The sequence below is a fragment of the Oenanthe melanoleuca genome, chromosome 12 (assembly GCF_029582105.1).
Source record: "Oenanthe melanoleuca isolate GR-GAL-2019-014 chromosome 12, OMel1.0, whole genome shotgun sequence".
Lineage (NCBI taxonomy): Eukaryota > Metazoa > Chordata > Aves > Passeriformes > Muscicapidae > Oenanthe > Oenanthe melanoleuca.
Window position 1 is genome coordinate 13994388 of NC_079346.1, and position 20380 is coordinate 14014767.

General features: G+C 41.2%; 1 protein-coding gene across 3 annotated transcripts in view; it reads left to right on the forward strand.

The window, feature by feature from the left end:
* Positions 1-20380, forward strand: part of POC1A (POC1 centriolar protein A) — a 69788-nt gene that overhangs the window by 10512 nt on the left and 38896 nt on the right. For all 3 annotated transcript variants that reach the window (XM_056501524.1, XM_056501523.1, XM_056501525.1), the window contains exons 8-9: positions 7278-7346; positions 8601-8696. In XM_056501524.1, coding sequence (XP_056357499.1) covers positions 7278-7346; positions 8601-8696 — 165 coding nt within the window. The remainder of the gene's footprint in view (positions 1-7277; positions 7347-8600; positions 8697-20380) is intronic.

A 20380-nucleotide genomic window follows, 5' to 3' on the forward strand; every position in this document is an offset into this window, starting at 1 on the left:
GGAGACTCAAGAACAGTAGCAGTAATATACAGGAAATCTATTTTGGGATTTGATTTGGGAACATCTTGTTAATGGACTGAATCACATAATTAAGGATGATAAATGGTGCTGGTTGGTTAAGTTTAACTGATTGGCCTATTAGTATTATGCTGTTGGATGTGTTGCTTGTAAGGTTAATTTTATGAATGCTTGGAGCTCTCTTTCTAAATCTTAAATGGAAATAAATAGACTAATTTCATTGTCCATGCAGAGGGGGGTGTGAAAAAGCAGGACTGCCTAAAGGGTTCCCTTTCCAAAGAGACAAAGAGACCAGAAGTTCTTAACCCACTTGTGTCTCTTTTAAAGTAGGGGCTGAGTTTTAGGCATGAAAACTGTCAGGGGAAAACCACAGCCTGAGGCTTTTTGGAGAGAATGGGGATTGTTGTGGGCAATAATGGTATCTGTGTAAGCTGTAAAACTGATAATTCTGTCTTCTTGTGGCTTTGTTTAGTGACTGCCTTGTTTGTCTAAAACGGTCAAGTTTCTTCTGTAACTTCTCTTTTGCTATATATTAATTAAATTTGCTTCTTTTTTTGTAATATTAATAGAAAAAAATTAGGAAAACCTTATGCTTAAATCTTTCCTGAAGTAGAGCTTTTATTAAAACTAATCAAAGGAAAGAATTGGAAGGAAATAACAAATGCTGGTTATCCTAACATGTCAGCCTTGGCTGTATAAAACTGTTCTTGGAAGACTTGGCTAAGTGGATACTTCTATCAGATAGGGGCTGCAAGGCTTCTGTTGCCTTAATCTTGTTTTCATATTTGTCTGTTGTGTTAATCTGCCTAGTGAGTTCTTGGGAAGCAGCTTCCTGGAAAAGGATAAGAATCCCCCATCCCTCAGGAGGGGATGTGCCTGGTTATGGTTCAGCAGGAGGCTGAACCTGCTTTCCATTTTTCTCCCATTTGGGCTGCTAGCTGTGCCTCACTGACTGCAGTAGCACAAAAAAGAGTTTAGCATTGAATGAGAGTCCAAAACTGATTATGGTGATGGAGTTTTTCAGAATGAGCAATAGAAAGTCCCTTTAGGCTAATGTTGTACTTAACTCAAGGCTATATCAGAACAGTTTGTGGGTCATCTATTCAGAAGTAGAATTAAAGCTCCATGTTCTTCCTTCCTGCTGCTTCAGATCAGTAAAACAGTATCTGTCTCTTCCTCCTGGGCATCTAACTGGCATTGGAAAAGCTTTGCCTTTGGCCCAGCTGTAGAGTAGCTGCTGTTGTGGCATTTACAGCTCCTTCAGTTCAGAAAAGAGTGCAAGTATTGAAGTGGCTGGTGTATCTTTCTGGTTGTCCTTAAGGGTATTGCGCTGAGATATCTGTGGAACCCGTCCTGGCATTTCCTGTCTGGCATGGGCTGTATTCTGGTGGGCTGGTTCTTTTACTGTCTGATTAAACAGATGCCTTGCTTTTCCACTAAAAGCATATGGCAGCCTGTTCTTCATTCCCAGTAAGCCACTGTCAGTGGCTACAGGCTGTGCTTGTCACCAGGGGTGGACGCACTGGGGTGGATTCCTGCACTGGCTGCTTCTCCAGCTAGTTCTGCTCATGGATAAATCCAGGTTACTTAATAACGAGGGACTTTTTGTCTCTGTTATCCCTGTGCCAGTATCCCCAAGTGGCTAAAAACAAAGTGGTGTGGACTATTTTGGTCATTAAGTTGATTTTCCTTTTTTAGTGAGTGCTACAAGTTAGTCACCGGATGGACAGCCTGTTCTGGAGATGTTCTTGAGTTGTGACTTTTTGAGGTTGAACATTCTGGTTGACACTTTGTTCCTACTTGGAAGGCTGGCTGCTGTTACATTGTTCTGGGAAGGCTACATGCAAGTGGACACTTGAAGGAAAAAAACCTTAAGGTCCTTTAGACATACTTTGACGCAACTGCTGGAGTGCCAGGAATTTGTTAGCAGCTGATTAGCTGTAGTTTACATGGGGAGGTTGGCCAAGTTTACATTGCTGTCTTTAATTGAATGTAGCTGGCTCCTTGTAGCAGAAGGATCATTAGAGAAGTTTGCAGCTTGGAGCTGACATCTTGCAGCTGCAAAGTATCATTCTGTATTGTGCTGCATATTTTGGTTCTGGAGTGCTTCAAGCTGTGAAGTGCTCTTATCTAATTCCATACAGATGAGACACTGGCTTGGTATGTAAATTCACCTCTAGTACTCAATCGTTGAAGAACAGAATGTTTTGAGGCCCCTAAGCCACCCCAGAGAGTTGCTAGAGGAGAGCAGGTATGTACATGGTACTTGTCTGCCCTTTGGAGTGGTTTAATTAGAGCATTTCCAGACTGACTTGCTCAGTGGAATGGAAGTTCTCAGCAAATATTTGAAAAACATCTCTTGGTTATGTTCATAAATAGGAAGACAGAAAATGCAAAGTTACACTTCTTCAAGCAACCTTGACTTGAGCTATGAAGTAGCAACATTCTACCTATCTGGGCAACATCAATGCTCACTGACTAATGAGCAGGTGCATAGGAAACAAATGTGCTCCTTTACTGTCAGCTAGGTGACATTAAACATCTGTGTGACCCTGGTCCTCTTTGAAGAGTATGAGGACATCTCAGGACTACACAGAGGTCAAACAGAAAAGAAAGACGTGTGTCTTGCAAACAACAAGCAATTGATTTTAGGCTAGCATTTCTGAATTTTGAAAGGAAGTAAGAGTTCTCTGTCCTTGCCTTGTGTTTTTATAGACTGAAGCTTTCAGGAGTTAAAGCTGCTGACGATTCAGCTGTAAGATGCCTGTGTAAATTTTCTCTGTGTTAGTTGTAGCCTTTACTCCCTGGTGAAGGAGGGTGCAAACATGACAGTGTTGCTTAGGAATTTCTCAAAGCCCTGTGTACTGAGAATCCTTGGGAATTCTTGTCAGAGGTGTTCCATCTGAAAACATCCCTGTTGTCATTGCCACCTCTGTTTCCTGTGCTTTTCTCCTTGGTTCTCTTCCATTCTCCCTTTCCTATATGACTTGCCCTCTTCTCCTGTGCATGAAGCAGCTGAAAGCACTGTCAAACAGTAGCCATGACTGCTCTGTTTGTTCTTAGTTTTTTTATGCCTAGAACTGATGATGCCAGGACTGGGATCCCAGTGTGCTGATTGCTGCTGGGTTTGCTTCTCAGGCCTTGTCTCCTCTCATGTCTTCTGTTTCTCTCTGCACTAGTTAGTCTGTTCCTGGAGAGTTTGGCTGAATGTACTGGCTCCCACTTCTACATCTCTTTTTGTGGCAGTGGAAGCTCTCCTTTAATTCAACTATTTGCATCCTCTAGATATGCCTTATTCCAGCTCTTGGCACTTTCCTTATTCTCTTACCTGGCTTTTCTCTACTATGCATTAGTTTTTGCAGGACTGAAATGAAAAAAGTAAAAATCTGTTGGCATCCTTGACCCCACTTGTCTCTCCAGCTTCCTTCCACACCGCCTCCCCTTTCACAGTGCAGACTGTGCATCATTAAACTACTCTTCTCTGGTTTATTCCTGGACCCTCTCCAACCTGGCTCTTGTTTCTTCTGTTATGCTGAAGCCAAAATGTTAGATCTGTTCCTAGCTGAAGCCTGGAAGTCTGGCCTCTCTTGACTTGCCTGTTGGTGTTGGCTCTGTTGTTGTTGTTGAAGTGACATGCCTTCTGTGCCCAGCAGCTCTGGGAGAAGAAAAGGGTGTTCAAGAGGGATTTCTCTGTGATTGTCCACTCATTATTTATGGATGGTACACATTTATCTGCTGCCTGTGTGTAGGTGTGACTCTGGGCTCCAGTCATATTTCTCCAAACTAAACAGTAGGCCTTTCTCTTAAGTATTTCTTTCAGAGACATCTATTTTTAGCTCTACCCTTGAAAGCTTTGTGTTCTGGGATGCTATTCCTGTTGTCTTATGTCACCCCTGTGTCAGTTGTTACTGATGCTATTAGCATCCTGCCAGTCTCTTGGTGGTGTAATCTGTGTCCTGGCTTCAGTTCCCGTCTCTTGGCGATTAATGCATTCAAGTCATTCAGAATAGTCTGACCATCTATTCTGAAGGCCAAACGTAATGTTTTATGTAAGCTGATCAACCTGTGAAATGCTAGGGCAGTAAAGGCCTTAAGGTCACTAACCTCCTTTGTAGGAAGTGAGAAAATAGGGAGAAGGTGTAATCTCTGTCTCTGCACGTAAATGATGTAACAGGCTGGACCTCACCTGTTTCACCTATGCATGCAGCTAGAAATGGGCTGTCCTGGTGTTTCAGCTGCCGTGCCATGCCTGTCTGACCTTGCCTGAATCTTGTTCTGGGAATGCTGTGGCAAACCATGAGGTTTGATGCTGTTATCATTCCTTCTCTATGGCTTCCTTTTTCTCTGTGGTTGATTTCTCCATCCAGTGTTTGAGCTGTTTGTCCTTTTCAAGGCTCTCTGGGACTTGCCTCTGCCTTGCCTGGTATTCTTTTACTAGAAGAGATGAGTTGAATGTTGGTTAGTGGCCATCTTCTTAACAATTTCAGTGGATGACTTGCTGCATTCTTCTGTACTTTTCTTCAGAATTTCCGCAGCTCTCCCAGTATCACCAAAGCTGATGTTATAATTTCAAACTCTCATGGACACGCACAAAAGCTTGACAGTCCTGACATTGACCTGCTGAGGATTAAATAGAAATGTTCTTTACCACTGACTTGATGTATGTCATTGCCCAGCCCCTTCTTCTTGCAGCTTGGTGTCTAGTCTGAGGCAAAAAGCTGCAGGGGTTTGGGGATTGGTGCTAACAGCTCGTATGGAGCACCTTGGGCAATGGGGGTGCAGACTGGAAATTCTGAACCTCCAGGAGATACTAATAGAGGGCCATTTGATCCTTCTACAGAAAGAGGAGCTGAGTGATCCTGTAGAAAAAAGTTGCTGTGTCCCACAAGTTCTACTTATGTGGGAAATAAGCTTAAAGTTCTCTCTACAACTTCTGTAGAAGAATACGCAACTGCTACTTTTTGATACTTTTAATGCAAACAGTAAGTTAAAAGAAGGGGGGGGAAAAGAAGAAGATTTGAATTCTTCATTCTCCAATCTCATGTCTGTTACCCAGGGCTTCATCAGAAATGTGTTGGATTTCTGCTGTGCTTACCTGAGTCTAATAACTGACAAGTGTAGCTTTTTATTTTTGTTTGATGTGTTAGTATTAAATTGCAAGGGTATTTGGCAAACTCTATTTGTATGTTGCTATAGCAAACCTGTTGTATCTTGGAAGAGTTCTGGAAGTGTATGTAGCAGGAATACTTTTCACTTAATTTATGTCAGCCAATCTGTAGAGGATGTTGCGTCTATAGACTTGTTTGTTCCCTTTCTTTCAATTTATAAAGGCACATTCAGTCTTTGATGTAATTTTCTATTTTGGGAAGAATATGTTCCGTTGAACTTTTTTTTCCCTTCAGAATGCCATGACTTTGGAGTCAGTTCATTGCCTGTTTTGATGTGATTTGTGTTGTACTAGATTTTGTCTAAATACACTGAAATATTTAGACTGATAAAAATATTTTTAGGAAACACTGCTTCTTTCCAGTGTTCCTCGCTTGTGCTTGTTCCTGAATACTTAGTCGTAAATTTTTATCTGCCCTCCTAAATCTGACTGGTTTATTATAATCCAAGACCAGCTTCTGTATGCTCACCAAATAGAAGTAAATTCACCACAGCAATTTTCTGCTGTGGGGTTGTTTCTGCCCTTTCTTACTGCTTGTCTTTTACTTTTCCATTTTTTTTTTTTTGGAGCCTCCGTTCCTGACATGTGATTAGAGAGCTGAACACTGGGGTAGGTGGGTGGGAATAAAGGCAGAGGCACAGTTTGTCTCAGCTGATTGATGGCAGTGTCTTTGGTCTGAAGCATCTACCCTAGTTATTGCTGTGTCAGGTGAGTGGGCTTAGTCACACCAACGACTGCGCGTGCGGTTTGGAATTGCTGCTGCTGGATCCTGGCAGGTCCTGTCTAGTGAGGGGCTGCTATGGGAAGGCCTCAAAGCATTTTGAAATCACTTTGTGTTAAATGATAATATGGAAACACCTTAATGTATTTTAAGGAAGCTAAAACTCTTCACACTGGGATTGAGCACATCAAGGCACTGGTTTTGCTGCCATAACCTTGTGCCAGCATGCTTGGAAGCCCACAGGACTGTGGAGGATGGGTTGCAGTGAGGACTGGGTGCTTATCTCACGTGCAATCTTTGGATATTTGTCTATCTTCATTTTATTAGGATTTATTATGTTGAATTCACTTTTACAGAGAAGGCAAAGGGTGTAAGGTTTCCATGTGATGTCCATTGGAAAGATGGGGACTCAGAATTTTGTCTCCTTCCAGCTTGAGGCAGGGTGAGGAGAAGATTGTTAATTGCCTTCTGCAATACATGATCTTACTTGAAAGAGGGTAACTGCTTCTGTCAGGAGGTGTATGATCATGTGGTGGAGTTTTCTGGTGGTTGTGGCTTTTCTGATTGAATTTTTGGTGTTTGTTTTTCCTCCCAACCCTCCCCAGCCTGTCAGCTCCATAGGCAGATTCTGTAAGTTCTCATTCTGACCTCTGCCCATGCTGGTGAGCAGTCTGCACAGGAATGTGTTCAGCAGCTGACATAAAACTCTGAGATCTGGGTTCTCAGCTGTTTACTCTGAGCAGAACAGTTTGTCTGTTGTGCCTGGGCTTGAACACACATAGCAGCTCCTCAGCTCTGTTTAACTGCAGAGCTCCTGCCTCAGCCTTCCCCTGTGCTGTAGCACTTTGGAAGCATTTAAAGTCTCTCAGAACTGGCTGTTTTAAGCATGAGGCTTCTTCAAAATGCAAGTTCTATGCAGAAGTGATCCTGGATGCATTAACTCTGGCATCTCTCCTAACAGACTACTAAGAGAAAAACAGTTTAAGCCAGCCTACTATACAAAAACCTTATAGTTTCAACACTAAGTGAAGAGGAGTTTTAGAAATTTCTAATTCTAAGTGAAAAGGGAATGTTTGAGGGGAACAAGAAAAAGCCTGATGCTGTAAAAATGGGTTTGTTCCTGTCTCTGCTGTGGATATTGAAAAGTGTGTGTCTTAAACTGTGGTCAAAAGTGTGGGAAATGGGAAGTGCTAGCAAGCTTGGCATCTTAATTATGGCCCATTTACCTGACAGGTAAGAGCTTTTCAAATTTTGCCTTTAGATTGCTGATGTCAAATGATAAATACCTTGTAAAGCTGCAATGAATGGAATGTTGTAACACTTAATTTTCTTTTATCTTTTTTTAAACCTGTCTTTTAAATGTGTTTGCAGGGACCAGCTACCTGTGTAGCATTTTCAAGAGATGGAGACTTATTTGCTTCTGGAGGTTCTGATGAACAGGTACCTGATAAATTTCTGAGTTACAATACAGATTCACATTTCTTTAAAAGCTGCTGCTTTTTGTTCTCCAGTGTCAGTGGGGAAAGCAAAAGTGTACCCTTTATCCAGTATGTCTGGACCATGCTGAAGTGACTTGCTGTTCTATTAACAATGTGTCTGGAAGTCAAACCAAATTTTTTTCGTGGTAATGTAGGACATGTAGCCTTCCAAGAAACCCATACTCAATTGCCAAACTGCAAACTGGCATGTGCTGCAAATATGTCCTGGTTTTAGCACAGTGTTAGTTGCTCTGCTGTAGACACAGACTTCAACCCAAAGTAGTGGTGTGAGTAAGGATCATCAGTCTTCAAAGAGCTGTGTTGTATTGCCCTTAATCCCCAGGTTGGACCAGGTGGCAATGCACATCTCTAACAGCACCTTTTCTAGCTGTGAAGAGACAGATTTGTCTATTCACTAAAAACATCACTTTTTTTTTTTTCCTGTTGCACAATGGAATGGCCTTGTTGGTTAACCATGCAACAGTGAAAGAAAAATGCTTTTATTTCATGCAAAGCAGTGATGCAAATTTGTAAGTAAAGAATAAATGCTCCTTCTAATAACCAAATGAGCTGTCTGGGTTCTTGGGTGTGTTTCAGACCTTTGAAATTGTTGACTGATTGCTCTTTAACTTTTTGGACTTGTAGAGTCACTGCTGAGGGGTTTACTCCATGGATTTCCTCTTGATATGTTGAAGTGATTTATGTGTTAGTGGCCTCTTTTCTGAAATCAGTGCTGTGTTATGGAAAGCAGAGGCCTGTAAGTGGGATTTAAGTTTGGTGTCCAGCTGACAAACTAGCTTAATATCTCTATTGCTGGTCTTAGTACTAACTCTCCTTTTCCTCTGAATGAGTCTCATGATGAGTGACTGGTTGGTTGGGGTGTGGCTGATAAATATCATAAGGCTGAGCATGGGATTTTAAAATATTTGTGGTTTTAATGGTGTATTCTTCATGCTTTGAAGTTTTCTTGGTCATTCGAGTTTAATGATGTTCTTGACCCAAAGAATGTTGAAAGAGGTCACTTATCCATTAAGAACTCAGTTAAACTGTCTGTATTTAGTAGCATATTTACAAACAACATCCTTAATTTAATCAATGGCAAAGCTCTTCTGGGGAAACTTTGTGGATTTGATGACTCTTCTCTGAAGGGTTGAAAAGAATGACCTGTATACAAACTTAGCTGGAAAATTTTAATGGAGTTAACTTTCTTCTGCAGGTGATGGTGTGGAAGACTAATTTTGATGCTGATTATGGTGAAGTAGTGAAACCCCAGAAATATGGCAGCAGTGTGGATGGGACTCATGGCACTGGGGTAGGTCAGCAACCAGTAATTGTGGGGAGCTCCTTTTCAGTACACTTTGTGTAGTCTTAGAGTGTGTGACTCAGGTGGTTGAACTGTAGAATCATCTTTCCCTGCTGTTTATTTGAGCTGCAAGACACCTGTTTTTTGACTAACCTTGTATTGTTTGTGTTTGGTCAACTGTACTTACTTCATAGGGCAATTATATATAATGATCTTGAAAGGAAGATAAACTTAGTGCATGTATGGATGTGTTTTTTAGTAATAGCCCCTGTTTAGGAATGTGTGGTTCATAATGACATGAATGATAGTTCACGAAAAAAAGCAGATATAAGCAACAACTGAAGTTGGCTTTGCTAGCTGATATGAATCCTTCAGGCTGGTGTCAGTCCTGAAAATAGAATTCACGATATCTTTTCACTGACAGTCAGCAAAGACACAAAAAAATTGCTGTGTGTAGGTGTCGCACATGACAAGTAGGTGACATATTGTACTGGAGCTTGTTTCCTAAAAACCTGGAGACATTAGTTCATATCTGTTCCCTGAACCATGTGTTGAGACCTCTGAGTTCTGACTGTACCTGAGGATAAATCCAGCAACTGAGTAATTCAGTGATGCACTAAGTGGAACTGAGATCAGTGCATCAGATGTTGGCTGTTACAAAAGTGACCCTTTAAAGCTGCTGCCCGTACAGGCTTGTCATTTTTGTGCATGGTTATGATTCATTTAAACATTTATTTTGTCTTGTCAATCTCTGGATATTTTTGATACATTTGGGTATACTTATAGGATTCTGCTGTATGTTATTACCATGGCTGGTTTTTGGTTAATCTTGTTCAGCATGAGCTGTAAGCTGAAAGGTTTTCTGTGGACCAGGGGTCTGTGCATGAGTGGCATTGCCCCAGCTGAAGGGCAAACTTCTAGCCAAACATCTCTTGCTCTGTGGTAGTGTCTTTGACCACATCAATTTAGGTCTTTACTGAGGTCCTAAAGTTATCTCTCAAACACAGTGGTGTTTTTATTTAATATGGCTTCAGTGCATTGCTGGAGGTATTGGAATAGCCATGATATTTTGGGATGGACAAGATTTGAGTTTGCAGCTCTAAGCCTGATGCCTTTCTATGTGTGGAGTGCTGTGTAAAGAAAGCAAACAAAACCTGAGGTTGGTTAGTGTAGGGTTAGTGGGAGAGCATGGGAGGAGGCAGTCACATAAGGAAGGAGGTGAAAGTGTTTATTGATCCTTGGCTGGTTTTGGCTAAATCTGACTTCTTCCTTTTCCTCCCCTTCTGTGTTCTAACTCTAAAGTTATGCAGGCTATGAAACTATCAGTCCAGTGACCTCTCTGTTTACTAGACTATTGAACTGGTCTAGCTTTGAACTCTAGCTGCTTTAATTTAAAATATGGCATATTTAATACTGGGCTGAAATACAGCATAGACACGTCCTTTCTGGGAGAAAAATAACACTTTTGGTTTGTAACATGCCAATGGATGGCTTAAAAATTGTATCAGCTAATGGGAAATGATGGCAAATTTACCCTCTCCTGTGTTGCTCTTATTGCCAGAGCATATTATACAGCAGTAATTTAAAGAAAGGAAGAAAATGCCTGAGCACTTCTAAAACTTAGTTTTTCATTATAAAACCTCTTAGCATGTCTGTTGAAGGGAGCTGCTGAACAAATCCCTTGAACAATGACCAACCATCCTGAACATCTGTCCCTCCAACACAAGTATTCCCCTGTGGAAGAGGATTTACCTGGTCAAATATCCAGTATATGCTGCTGGAACCAACTGTCTGTGTGCCACTGACAGGCAAATCTGTGTCACATGCTGGTGGCTGACAAGGGTTTGCTCTAGTGATGCTCTGAGCCTATAGGAAACAGGGCACTTGGTATTCTGAGGTGAAATGTGTTGGTTTGGACCAGGTGCTGTGTATTTGCAGAGGGAGAAGTGAATCCATGCTCAGTCATGCAACAGAAACATACTTTGGTTTGGGGTCCTAAATGACTTCAAAGGAGTTTTCTTGAACTGCCACCCAAATGCAAGCTTTGGCTTGGGCATGCAGCATGGGAGCTGCAAAATATAGTTAGTACTGTGTCCTTGGATTAAGGTGGTTAAAATTGCTAAAGTTAGGAGGGGAAGAGTAAATAATGTCCTCTGAGAACTTCATTTGAATACCCTAGGTTAAGATTAAATTTAGAATTGATCTGAAATGTTCTTTGCTGTTAAAAGGAAACTGATATCTCTGAAAATGGCTTCATTTGCTATTTTGAGTATAACCTGAGCAAGAAGATCTTGGCTCCATAGTAATTTATACACTTATGTCAGTCTCCTCTAAGTGAATGTCATGTCTTGTGTCTTTTAGAAGTATACCATGCTGGGCTCTTTAAGAGTACCACCACTCCTACAACTCACTGCAAGACTTTAATTTCACTGTATTTTAATTTCTTTCTTGTTTTGAGCCAAATGCTTGCTTTTTTAATAGTGAATTGCTTAATTTGTTGGTTTTTGGGTAGGTGAGGTAGTTATCTTTTGTCAAATTCAGACTTGAAGCTGCCACCTGCAGATCTTGATTTCATGCCAAGGTCACCTTTTCCTTCAATGAAAGCCTACACTTTTTTTCTCTACTGCTGTGTTAGTGTGCCAGGATTCTGCCTATTGAATAATCCTGAGATTTTGCAGACATTTCAGAATATAATTACATTTAAAATAGACATATGGGTTATTATTTAGTTTTTAGGTACCCCTAAAATACATGAACATTATTCTTGAGACATCTTGAATCTGTTTTCACCCTGAAGTCCATAAGAATATTTTTCCAAGGAGAGCTTATACTGCTGTGTGGCTGTATAATTTTTTTGCTAAGCATAATGAAAGCACAGATATTAATGAAAACAGTGGCTGTACAAAACCACTCAGTGCAGTATCTGGTTTCTTATGGGGAGAGGCTGACTAACATGCAGGAAAGAATAACTGAATACAGACATCAAAACTAGTTTGTCATCAAGTTGAATAGGAAGAAAACCCAATCCTAAATAAGCTGTGGGATAAGAGTAATGAAATATTGTCAAGGTTGGTGAACTTGAAAACAAACTTGTTCCAAACCAATTTTCATTTCCTTAGGCAGAGGGAGACTGGAGCCTTTAGAAGATTTTGGTTTCTCAGGCAGTTTAAGTTCAGCATGAATCAGGGTGTTGGGCATGTTTGGAACAATGGACATAAACTTCAAAGTTGCTCTGCCCACCTGCTTGTGTTTTCTGTAAATATAGGAGGCTTGGAAGATGCAGATTGCTTTGAAAGTAGAACTGATCTGTGCAGGAATTAATGCAAATGAAAGAGAAGGACACCATGGGCAGAACTGCAGTCATTGCTGGTGTGAAAGCATAGATGTGAAAGTGTGATAAACCACTAAAGCTGTCAGAAGTGAATGCTAAGAATGTTAGCATAGATGTGAGACTGTAAATGTTAGATCAGAAGTAGTACCTCTGCAGTAAATGCTTGCTCTTAAATTATAGGCTTGCAATTGTTGCTTTAAGTTTTGCATAATCACCTTGAAACCCAGAGTTCATGGCAAACACTCCTGATGTGTGCAGTGGGAAGCTGATGGGAAGAAAGCAAGTGTTGCAGTCCTGTGCCTTGATCCTGTGAGTGTGCTTTGATCTAGAATCTAAAGGATAAATTCATGCTTTATGCTGCAATACTGAGTGGTGAGGACCTAAAGGAAAGTCAGAATGAGAGGACTGGATTTTGTAGGTGATTTCAAAAATACAGGCTCTTATGCTTGTCTGGGGTAGTCACTGTAAGCAGTTGGGTCTGTCTGGGTGAAGAGTTGTGTAGGATCAGATCAGAGGACATGTTCACTGTTCTGATAAGTTATGAAAACATTCAACATATGATTGATTTTTTTCCACAGAAGACAGATAATGTGTTTTATTTTGGGGTTTGGTGGTGGATTTTTTTTTTTTTTTTTTTTTTTTTTTTTCTTACAAGTACAAGGAAAGCTTTTCATGTGTGGTTGCAGCTGCCATGAGTGTGCAAGAACACTTTTTTCATTGTCATTCAGGATAGATTTGCTGCTGTTGTTAGTAATTCCAGGAAGGCTGTGTGTGGTCAAGTGTCACAGCAAATGCTGAATGGGTGATGTCACATGGACGGTTAGAAAGTGCTTGGGTGTTTGTCTAAGCTTGTTTGTCTAAACACTGAACATGGTGAATAAAAGCATTGTAGTATAAGCTAAGTGGGTAGACAATTTTTCTATTAAATATTACAGAAAATAGGAAATTTGTATTGATATTGAGATTTTTTGCTCATGTTGTAACTCTGCAAAATGTTACTTTGCAAAGGAGGAGGCTTACGAGGAGACTTTAGCCTCAACCTCTGTATATAACTTTATAATGAAAATTACCTTAAAACTTGCTCATCCTGAGGTACCTTGGACAGAAAGAGGTAATTCCTTGGTGAGGCAATTATGGAGACATGGGCAGAAGTGAGAACTGTCCTCTCACATTCTCTTGCCAAAAGTCTTTCTGCTCTTCTGAAATTCAGGAGCACAAATGTCTGAAATATCCTTAGCTCTTATGAAGTTAAATGGCACTCAGTTGTGGAGACACCAAGCTTTCCTTTGTGAAGGTCAGCTATGCCTAGAAGTTTGGGAAGAGCAGCACTTTAGCAGAAAGGACTTTGAAACAAGTGGCCTGTGACTCTTCAAATGTGTCTTTCAGCTAAGACAGACATTTAGGCTCTTTTGATGCTCCTGGGTTTAGAGCTTTCTCCAGGCCTTGGACTCTGCTTATTTCTTCAATGGCAAATAATCAAAAATGGTCCTGTTAAGATTGGAGGCAAATTCTGGAAAACATGATCTGATCATAAGGTTGTCTAAGTCCATAACTGAATGTCCAGAGCTGACTCCATCTCTCTGTTTGCTGCTTGGGTTTGTTTGGTGACTGTGGGTGCCTCCAGTGCTCAGCCCATGGTCTCGTGCTGACTGCAGCAGTTCATCCTCTCAGCTTGTCCTTGTGTAAACAAATTCCTTCTCAATTACTCATAGGCCAGATGTGCCTCTTTTCTTGACCTTTTGGCTTCCAAACTGGTAACTGTATCTAAATTTGGAATTCGTTAGTACTTATGAAATCTGTTGTACCTTTTTATTTTATTTTTTTTTTACTTGCTGTAAAATTCCTTCCTGGGAATCAGTCATTGCATAGAGTTGCAGGTCTTTGTGATGGGATGTGAATGTGGATTTTTGTTTGCACCTTCTCTACTCCTTTCTGCTTATCTAATTTTAAGCATTGTAATGGAGGGATCCTGTATTCAAGAGCAGGGATCCAACCTTCAGCCTGTGGCAAAGATATGATCTGCAAAATTATTATTTTTCTCACCTTACTTTTGTGGGGATTCCCACTCCAGGAAAGTTTAGTCTAGTGCACAACTGTCTGCCTCCTGGAGAAGGTAAGTAGATTGTTTACTTAAAGTAACAGTAGTGTGATGAGTAGTCAAGATGTTTCCACTGTTCTCTATCCTACTTGGCTATCCAAGCAGAAATTTTGTAGGGATGAGCAGGAGCCTTGCTGAGATTGATCACAGGAGCTCTTCCCTACATCCTTCCCAAGCAGGGTGGTTGCAGATGGTTAACCATAGCTGCTTCTCCTTTTATTAGAGGAAACCCAAACTAAGGCTTTTGGAGATGTGATCTTGTAATATTTTTGTGAGGGAACAGATCTTAAACAGGAACAGAGAAAAAGAGACAGAGAGCAGCCCTGAAGAGAAAAACTTGAGGATATTGGTTGCAAGAAGCTTGACTTGACCCAGCAATGTGCACTTGCAGCCCAGAAAGCCAAAAGTGTCTTGGGCTGCATCCAAAGCCCCATGGGCAGCAGGCTGAGGTTAATCCTGCCCCTCTGCTGTGCTCAGATGAGAGACCAACTGCAGTGCTGCCTTCAGCTCTGGGGGCCCAACATGAGAAAAATGTGTACCTGTTGGGCTGTGTTCCGAGGAGGCCATGAGGAGGATCAGGGGGCTGGAGGACTCTGCTGTGGAGACAGGCTGAGAGAGTTGGGAGTGTTTAGCCTGGAGAAGACTCCAGAGAGACCTTAGAGCCCCTTCTGGTACCTAAGGGGACTACAAGAAGAGCTGGAGAGGGTCTTTGGGCAAGGGCATGGAGTGACAGGACGAGTGTCTTGGTGAAGAACATGGGAGGGAGGAAAAGGCAGCACCCTCAGCTTGGCTGTCCAAGGGGCCTGAATGACTGCAGCAACATGCAACAGCTTTGCCTGCTAGTGGATGGGGCAACTGTGCTGCTATAACTGTTTTCCCTTGTGCTCTGGTTTGACAAGATTTCTTCTAGAAATAAGAGGATCAGCTTTTAATTTTTGTCATCTTACAATGAATAGATTTGTTCTTAGGCTCTGAAACAATAAGGCAAGTCCTGACAAGTCATTATTGGTCAGAATAAAAATTGCCTTTTAAGTTCAGCATCTCAGGCTAATTAATGTAAATTCTCCCACTTAGGTTGCTGCTGTATGTGGCTTGTTTTAATGTTTGAGTCATAATTCAAATAAGTGAGATGGAGGCAAGATTTTAAAGTTTTTTTTTCAAGTTGCAGTTCTGTGCCAGCTTGGAGATGGATGAAGTCAACTTAAGCTTTAAAAGTTTCAAAGATCTCAAACTTTTCTGCTAAAATTCAAACTTCAAGCAAATGTAAGAGCAAGTGCATGTGTTGTAGTGTGTCTGTGTCTGCATTTACATATACATGGCATGCATTTTTATACATGTATTTAAGTAACAAAATAGGTATGCACATGATTTGTATGTTACACAGTGTATACCTAATTCAGTGGAAAAAGGCAAATTATTCTGTTGAGCTGGAAGCTGTTGTTCCCACTTCAGGAGATCACTGTGTGTCTTGCCTTGGAAGCTGATGCTTTTGGTGTAAAAGAACCTGTAGCTGAACAACCCAAGGCTGAGAATTTTTTCAGTGTTTGGCTGCCTTTTCTTGGGAGTTTTTCTCCAAAAATCAGGGTCAGAAGGAAGTAGTTCAATTCTTGGTGACCTTTCTTATAAGTGGTTTTTATTTTTATGTTTTTGTTCCTATTGTGGCTTATTTCCACACAAAACTGTTCCTTTGATGTTTCTGTTGTTGTTATTCTCCAAGAGCAGTTGAGCATCACCTATGCAACAAAGCTTAATTATTCCATACTGAATTCTAGAAGACCTCTTCCTATTTCCTAAGGAAACTCTAGGACTGATGGGAGGGGAAAATTGGTTAAGGGAGATAAAATGCCTAAGCAAAGCAGGAAATATAAATCTCAGATGTTGAAGTCCACCCTTAGCTTTCCCTTCTCAAGAAATCCAGACTTACTTTATTTTTTTTTTTAACAATTGGTAATCATTAAGTTCTATCTATCACTGAGCTTTCAATGTCTGGCATTACTATTTCTCATTTCACTCTTCACATGAATACCATTTATGCTTTTGGAAATGCAGTATGTGCCAAACTCACATTTGTCTTCAATGTTACCTTGAAGCTGATGGTACTACTGACTTTCCTGATTTAAAAGTGACACTGACAGACTATAGAGGTAAGTAAACTGGACCAATAGAAAGTCGACCACAGAGCAAGGTCACTGAAATGGGGGAAGGAAACAGCTTTTCCCTTCTGCTGAGGGCCTGCTCTTGGCTGGAGATCGTCAGATGGGGTCACTTGCAGAGATAGGATGCTGCTATTTCTGCCAGCAAATCCAAATTTCAATCCAAGTACAGCCTTCTCTGTATGGACAGGCTGTTTTGTACATTTTTGAGTACCTTAGCTGAGGCCACTAGCTCTTGCTCTGTTTCTGTCCTTCTGGGCATTTTGCTCAGCAGAGCTGGATGCTCTGGTGCTGTTTCATTTAAAGTACACGAGCCTGCTTCATCCACCTCCTGCTGCCAGTGCTTCACTTAGGGCTTGGCATAAGAGTGCCTTGGGATTTAAATGGGTTTCAGATGTCCCTTTTAACTCTTATGTCTCCTGAGTTTATCAAGAGCTTAATATTTATTAACCTGTGGTGAAACATGGCTGCTACAGTAGAGGTGCCAAATTTTAGTGTTTTTTTTTTTTTTTTGTAACACCAATATGGAGTAGGATTCTGTGTAAATAATTGCATCAAACCCAATGTACTGTTTGTCTGAAGCAAAAATAAAAGCTAAGTAATGTTCTTTTCACCTCCTTTCTCTTTTCTGTATCTCCCTCTTAAATTCCCTGTGTTACTGCAACTTGAATTCTGACATAAGAGTTGAACATGGATGAATGGTCATATAAATGGTTTCACAAAGCTGATTTAACTTGTGTCCTAAATTGAGTTGTTACCCTATGCTGGTCTGGACAGTAGATGTGGAGTAATGCAAATCTTGAAGAAGAAATTTCAGTGCTGCCTTGAAGAGGGAATGCATTTCCAGGCAGAGAAATGTGTCTGTGCTCAGTCAATGTTCTTTTGTGTGCAGTAGGGAGAACTGAGGTTACTTCTCCTCTTTTTCATGAGCCCTCCTATCTAGCATGGTGTATTCCATCTGACCTTCCTGTGGAGCTTACCTTGAAGCTGATGTGCTTCCACTGGATGTCACTGTTGCTCTTTGGGAACACATTTAAAGTATTTTACCTGTGGTGAAAATGACTCCTCAAAATAGACTTTTAAAGGTATTTCTCTCTTCTTTGGATTAGTAGAATTGGGGGTCCAGATGAACTGCATTCACCACCTTTGAGAGTTTTCTACTGCTCTGTTTTTAAGGGAATTTATTCAGCTAAGATAATGAATTTGATTGCAATAAGAAATTTTAATATGTTGAAGGTCTGTGTTGAATTGAACACATTGGATGTATGTGTTGCTTAAGGTGTGTACTGTCTTTCTAGATACTTGAAAATTAATTCTTGGCAACATCATACTCTCTTAAAAAAAACCCCATCAAAACACAAACTCTCAGAAGAGAAAATACACTGCATTAATTAATACAAAGAGTCTTAAAGGTAGAGCTGAACCTACCTTCTTCACTTCACTCAATTCTTCCCAGCCAGTGGAGAGAGGTGAGGAAAAGAGAAAAGAAATATTTCCTCTGGACTGAATTATAAGAATCCTAAGTTTTATTAGTAGGTGTAAAACTGAGGTAGGTGGTTATTGTATCTGTAGGTTTCCTAAGGATCACCATTTAAGAAGCAAAATGGCATTTTTTAGTTGTCTTGCGCAGTTTGCTACAGATGCACATGTGGGTTTTTTTTAGTTCATACCTGCCCCCCACCCCCTGATCAGCACTGTAATTACTGGCCAGGATGCTGTTTAGCCAGAACACTTTTCATAAGAGGCTCAGTAAGAGACCTCTGGAATGAAGGCTGATTAATTTTCCCCTTCCCCCAAGTAGTTGCCTTGTGCTGTCTTTAAGTGGTTGCTATAAATAAATCACTTCTGTTTTCCCTTTGTCACTGAGAGCTGTATTGTATTCTGAAACTGCTCATCTCTTCTTCCTTTAATGTTCAGCTGCTCCTTGCTCTACTCCCAGTGTTCAATACACAGATGTTGTAATAAGATATTTAATGGCAAAGACGTTTGTTTGTGCCGAATAAATTGCACACTTGAACTGTGACTGAAATGAATTAAACCTCAGCAGCAGTGCCATTGTTTCTGGTGCCTGTCCCCAGGACACAGCTGGCACTTTACCCACAGGTGAGTCAGATGAGAGCACAGGTGTCTCTGCCTGTAATTGTGATAGTCATTGGTGCTGAGACTGACACAATTTTGTATTTCTACAATGTTTTTCTAAATCTGTTAGAATGCAAATTCCTGGCGTCTGGCTCAGATGGTATAAATTGTCAGTAGAAGGGTTCCTGGAGTCTCTAAGGCTGTAGGTTTTTAAGGGTTTTCTTTTTCATTCTTGGGAACAGCAGCTGATTTAGTCTGCTTTTACAAAATCTGAAAATGTTTCAGTCTGGAGGCAATTTGGCTTTTCATCAGCTGGTTGCACACTTCCTAGAATCAAATAGTCAAAGACCTTGGTCAGTTGGAAGCCTCCTTTTTGGAAGTCACTGCTGTGACCCACTGTCACAGTATTTATTTGCTGGCTGGCTGTGTCCCTGGTTTAGACAGAGGCACTAACTCAGAACCTCACTGCTGGAGGCTGTAGCTATGGGATATCTTGGTGATGGGCAATAAGGAGCCTTTCAAGCAGATGTGGTCATATTGTCATGTTTCTGTTTTTAAGTGTAGATATACTTCTGTTCTTAGGGCTGTTGCCTTCAGGAGCCCCCATGGCCTTTCTGGAGGTGGCTTTTCTTGGGGGTGGTAGCCTGTGAGGTGAGCAGCAGAACATGGCATCTGACAGCTCTGGCTTCAACTTGACATGATGAGGGACCAGCTCACCCCTAAAGCACCAGTGTGGGAACATCTCTGCAGTATTGCCTTTGCCAGATTCTTAAACTTTGTGAACTGTAGCAAAGAGAATATAGACTCAGAGTTCAACCCTGAAGCTTTTTATGAAAAGCTGTCTGACATATGCTATAAAGATAGATTGAGAAAATCTGTTGGTACAGTCATTTTTCTGCTCTGTGAGTCAGCTTGTTCTAATGGGTTTTGAAGAGGATAGCTCATCAACATTTGGGGTTTTTAAGTGCAGGTTGTATGCAGTGTTAGCTCACTAAAATTTCTTCTGTGCCATGATTGACTGGCCTGAAATTACATCATCAGCATAAGCTAGTCAGCCTTAAAATAGAAAGAAATTTTTTTTAATGCTAGCTACCCATTGAAAAGCAGTGGTTTGTGGTTTTTGTTTGTTTTCACTTTTAAATTTAAGCAGCAAATAGCAGGTTTTTAAGACTGGATTGATCTCATCTCTGCAAGAACATATTTTAGTTGATTAAGTCAATGCATCGGTGAGCAGCGGGTGGCTCCTGGGCTTCCTGCAGCACAGGAGTAGCTGGAGTGGGGCTCCCATGCTGAGGCAGTGCTGCGTGACCTGGAGTGTGGGTGGTGTTGGCCAGGGGCCTGTAGATAATCCAAATTATTCAAGCAAGTGGGAGGAAGGAAATTAGCAGAGGCTGCTGTGGCTGGTACCACCTGATACCTGGCTGCATCCTGGGCCTGTGGTGGAGCACAGTGATCCCTGGGAAGCAGCTGCCATTTAAACCTTCTCCTTCTTTCCTGCTCCTTATGCAAAACTGGCCATGTGAGGCTTGGAGTAGGAGGATGGTTTGGTGGGCAGGGTCTGGAGAAGTGGTCAGCTCCTACTAGCAGTTGGTGGCCAGCAGCAAGGCATTCTCCTGTCAAAGCTACTACTGCAGCCTCTTATTTCTTTTTCTCTTGCTCACCACCTCCAGTCCCCACCTCCCCTAGATGCTCACATTTCTGTTCCTTGTACTACTTATTGCATATTTTGCCTGTGTGTTGAGCTGGAGCTCGGCCTTGGGAGCCTTTCTGTGGCTTCAATCAGTGGCTCCCAGTAGCACAAGGGTTTTTATGTATATTTTTAAAATATATAAAATTTTTTGTATGCATGTGTATATCTTCATGATGTACTGAACAGTTGAGCTGGTCTTGTTGCAGTTTATTTGCACATCTGCAGACATCTGGCATCAAATACAGAGCAGAACAGGTAAATCAGTAGTACTGTGCTGGTGAGAAATGCATTCCTACTGTTGCATAGGAGAGAAGAGACAGGCAAATCTTCATTTCTACTTAG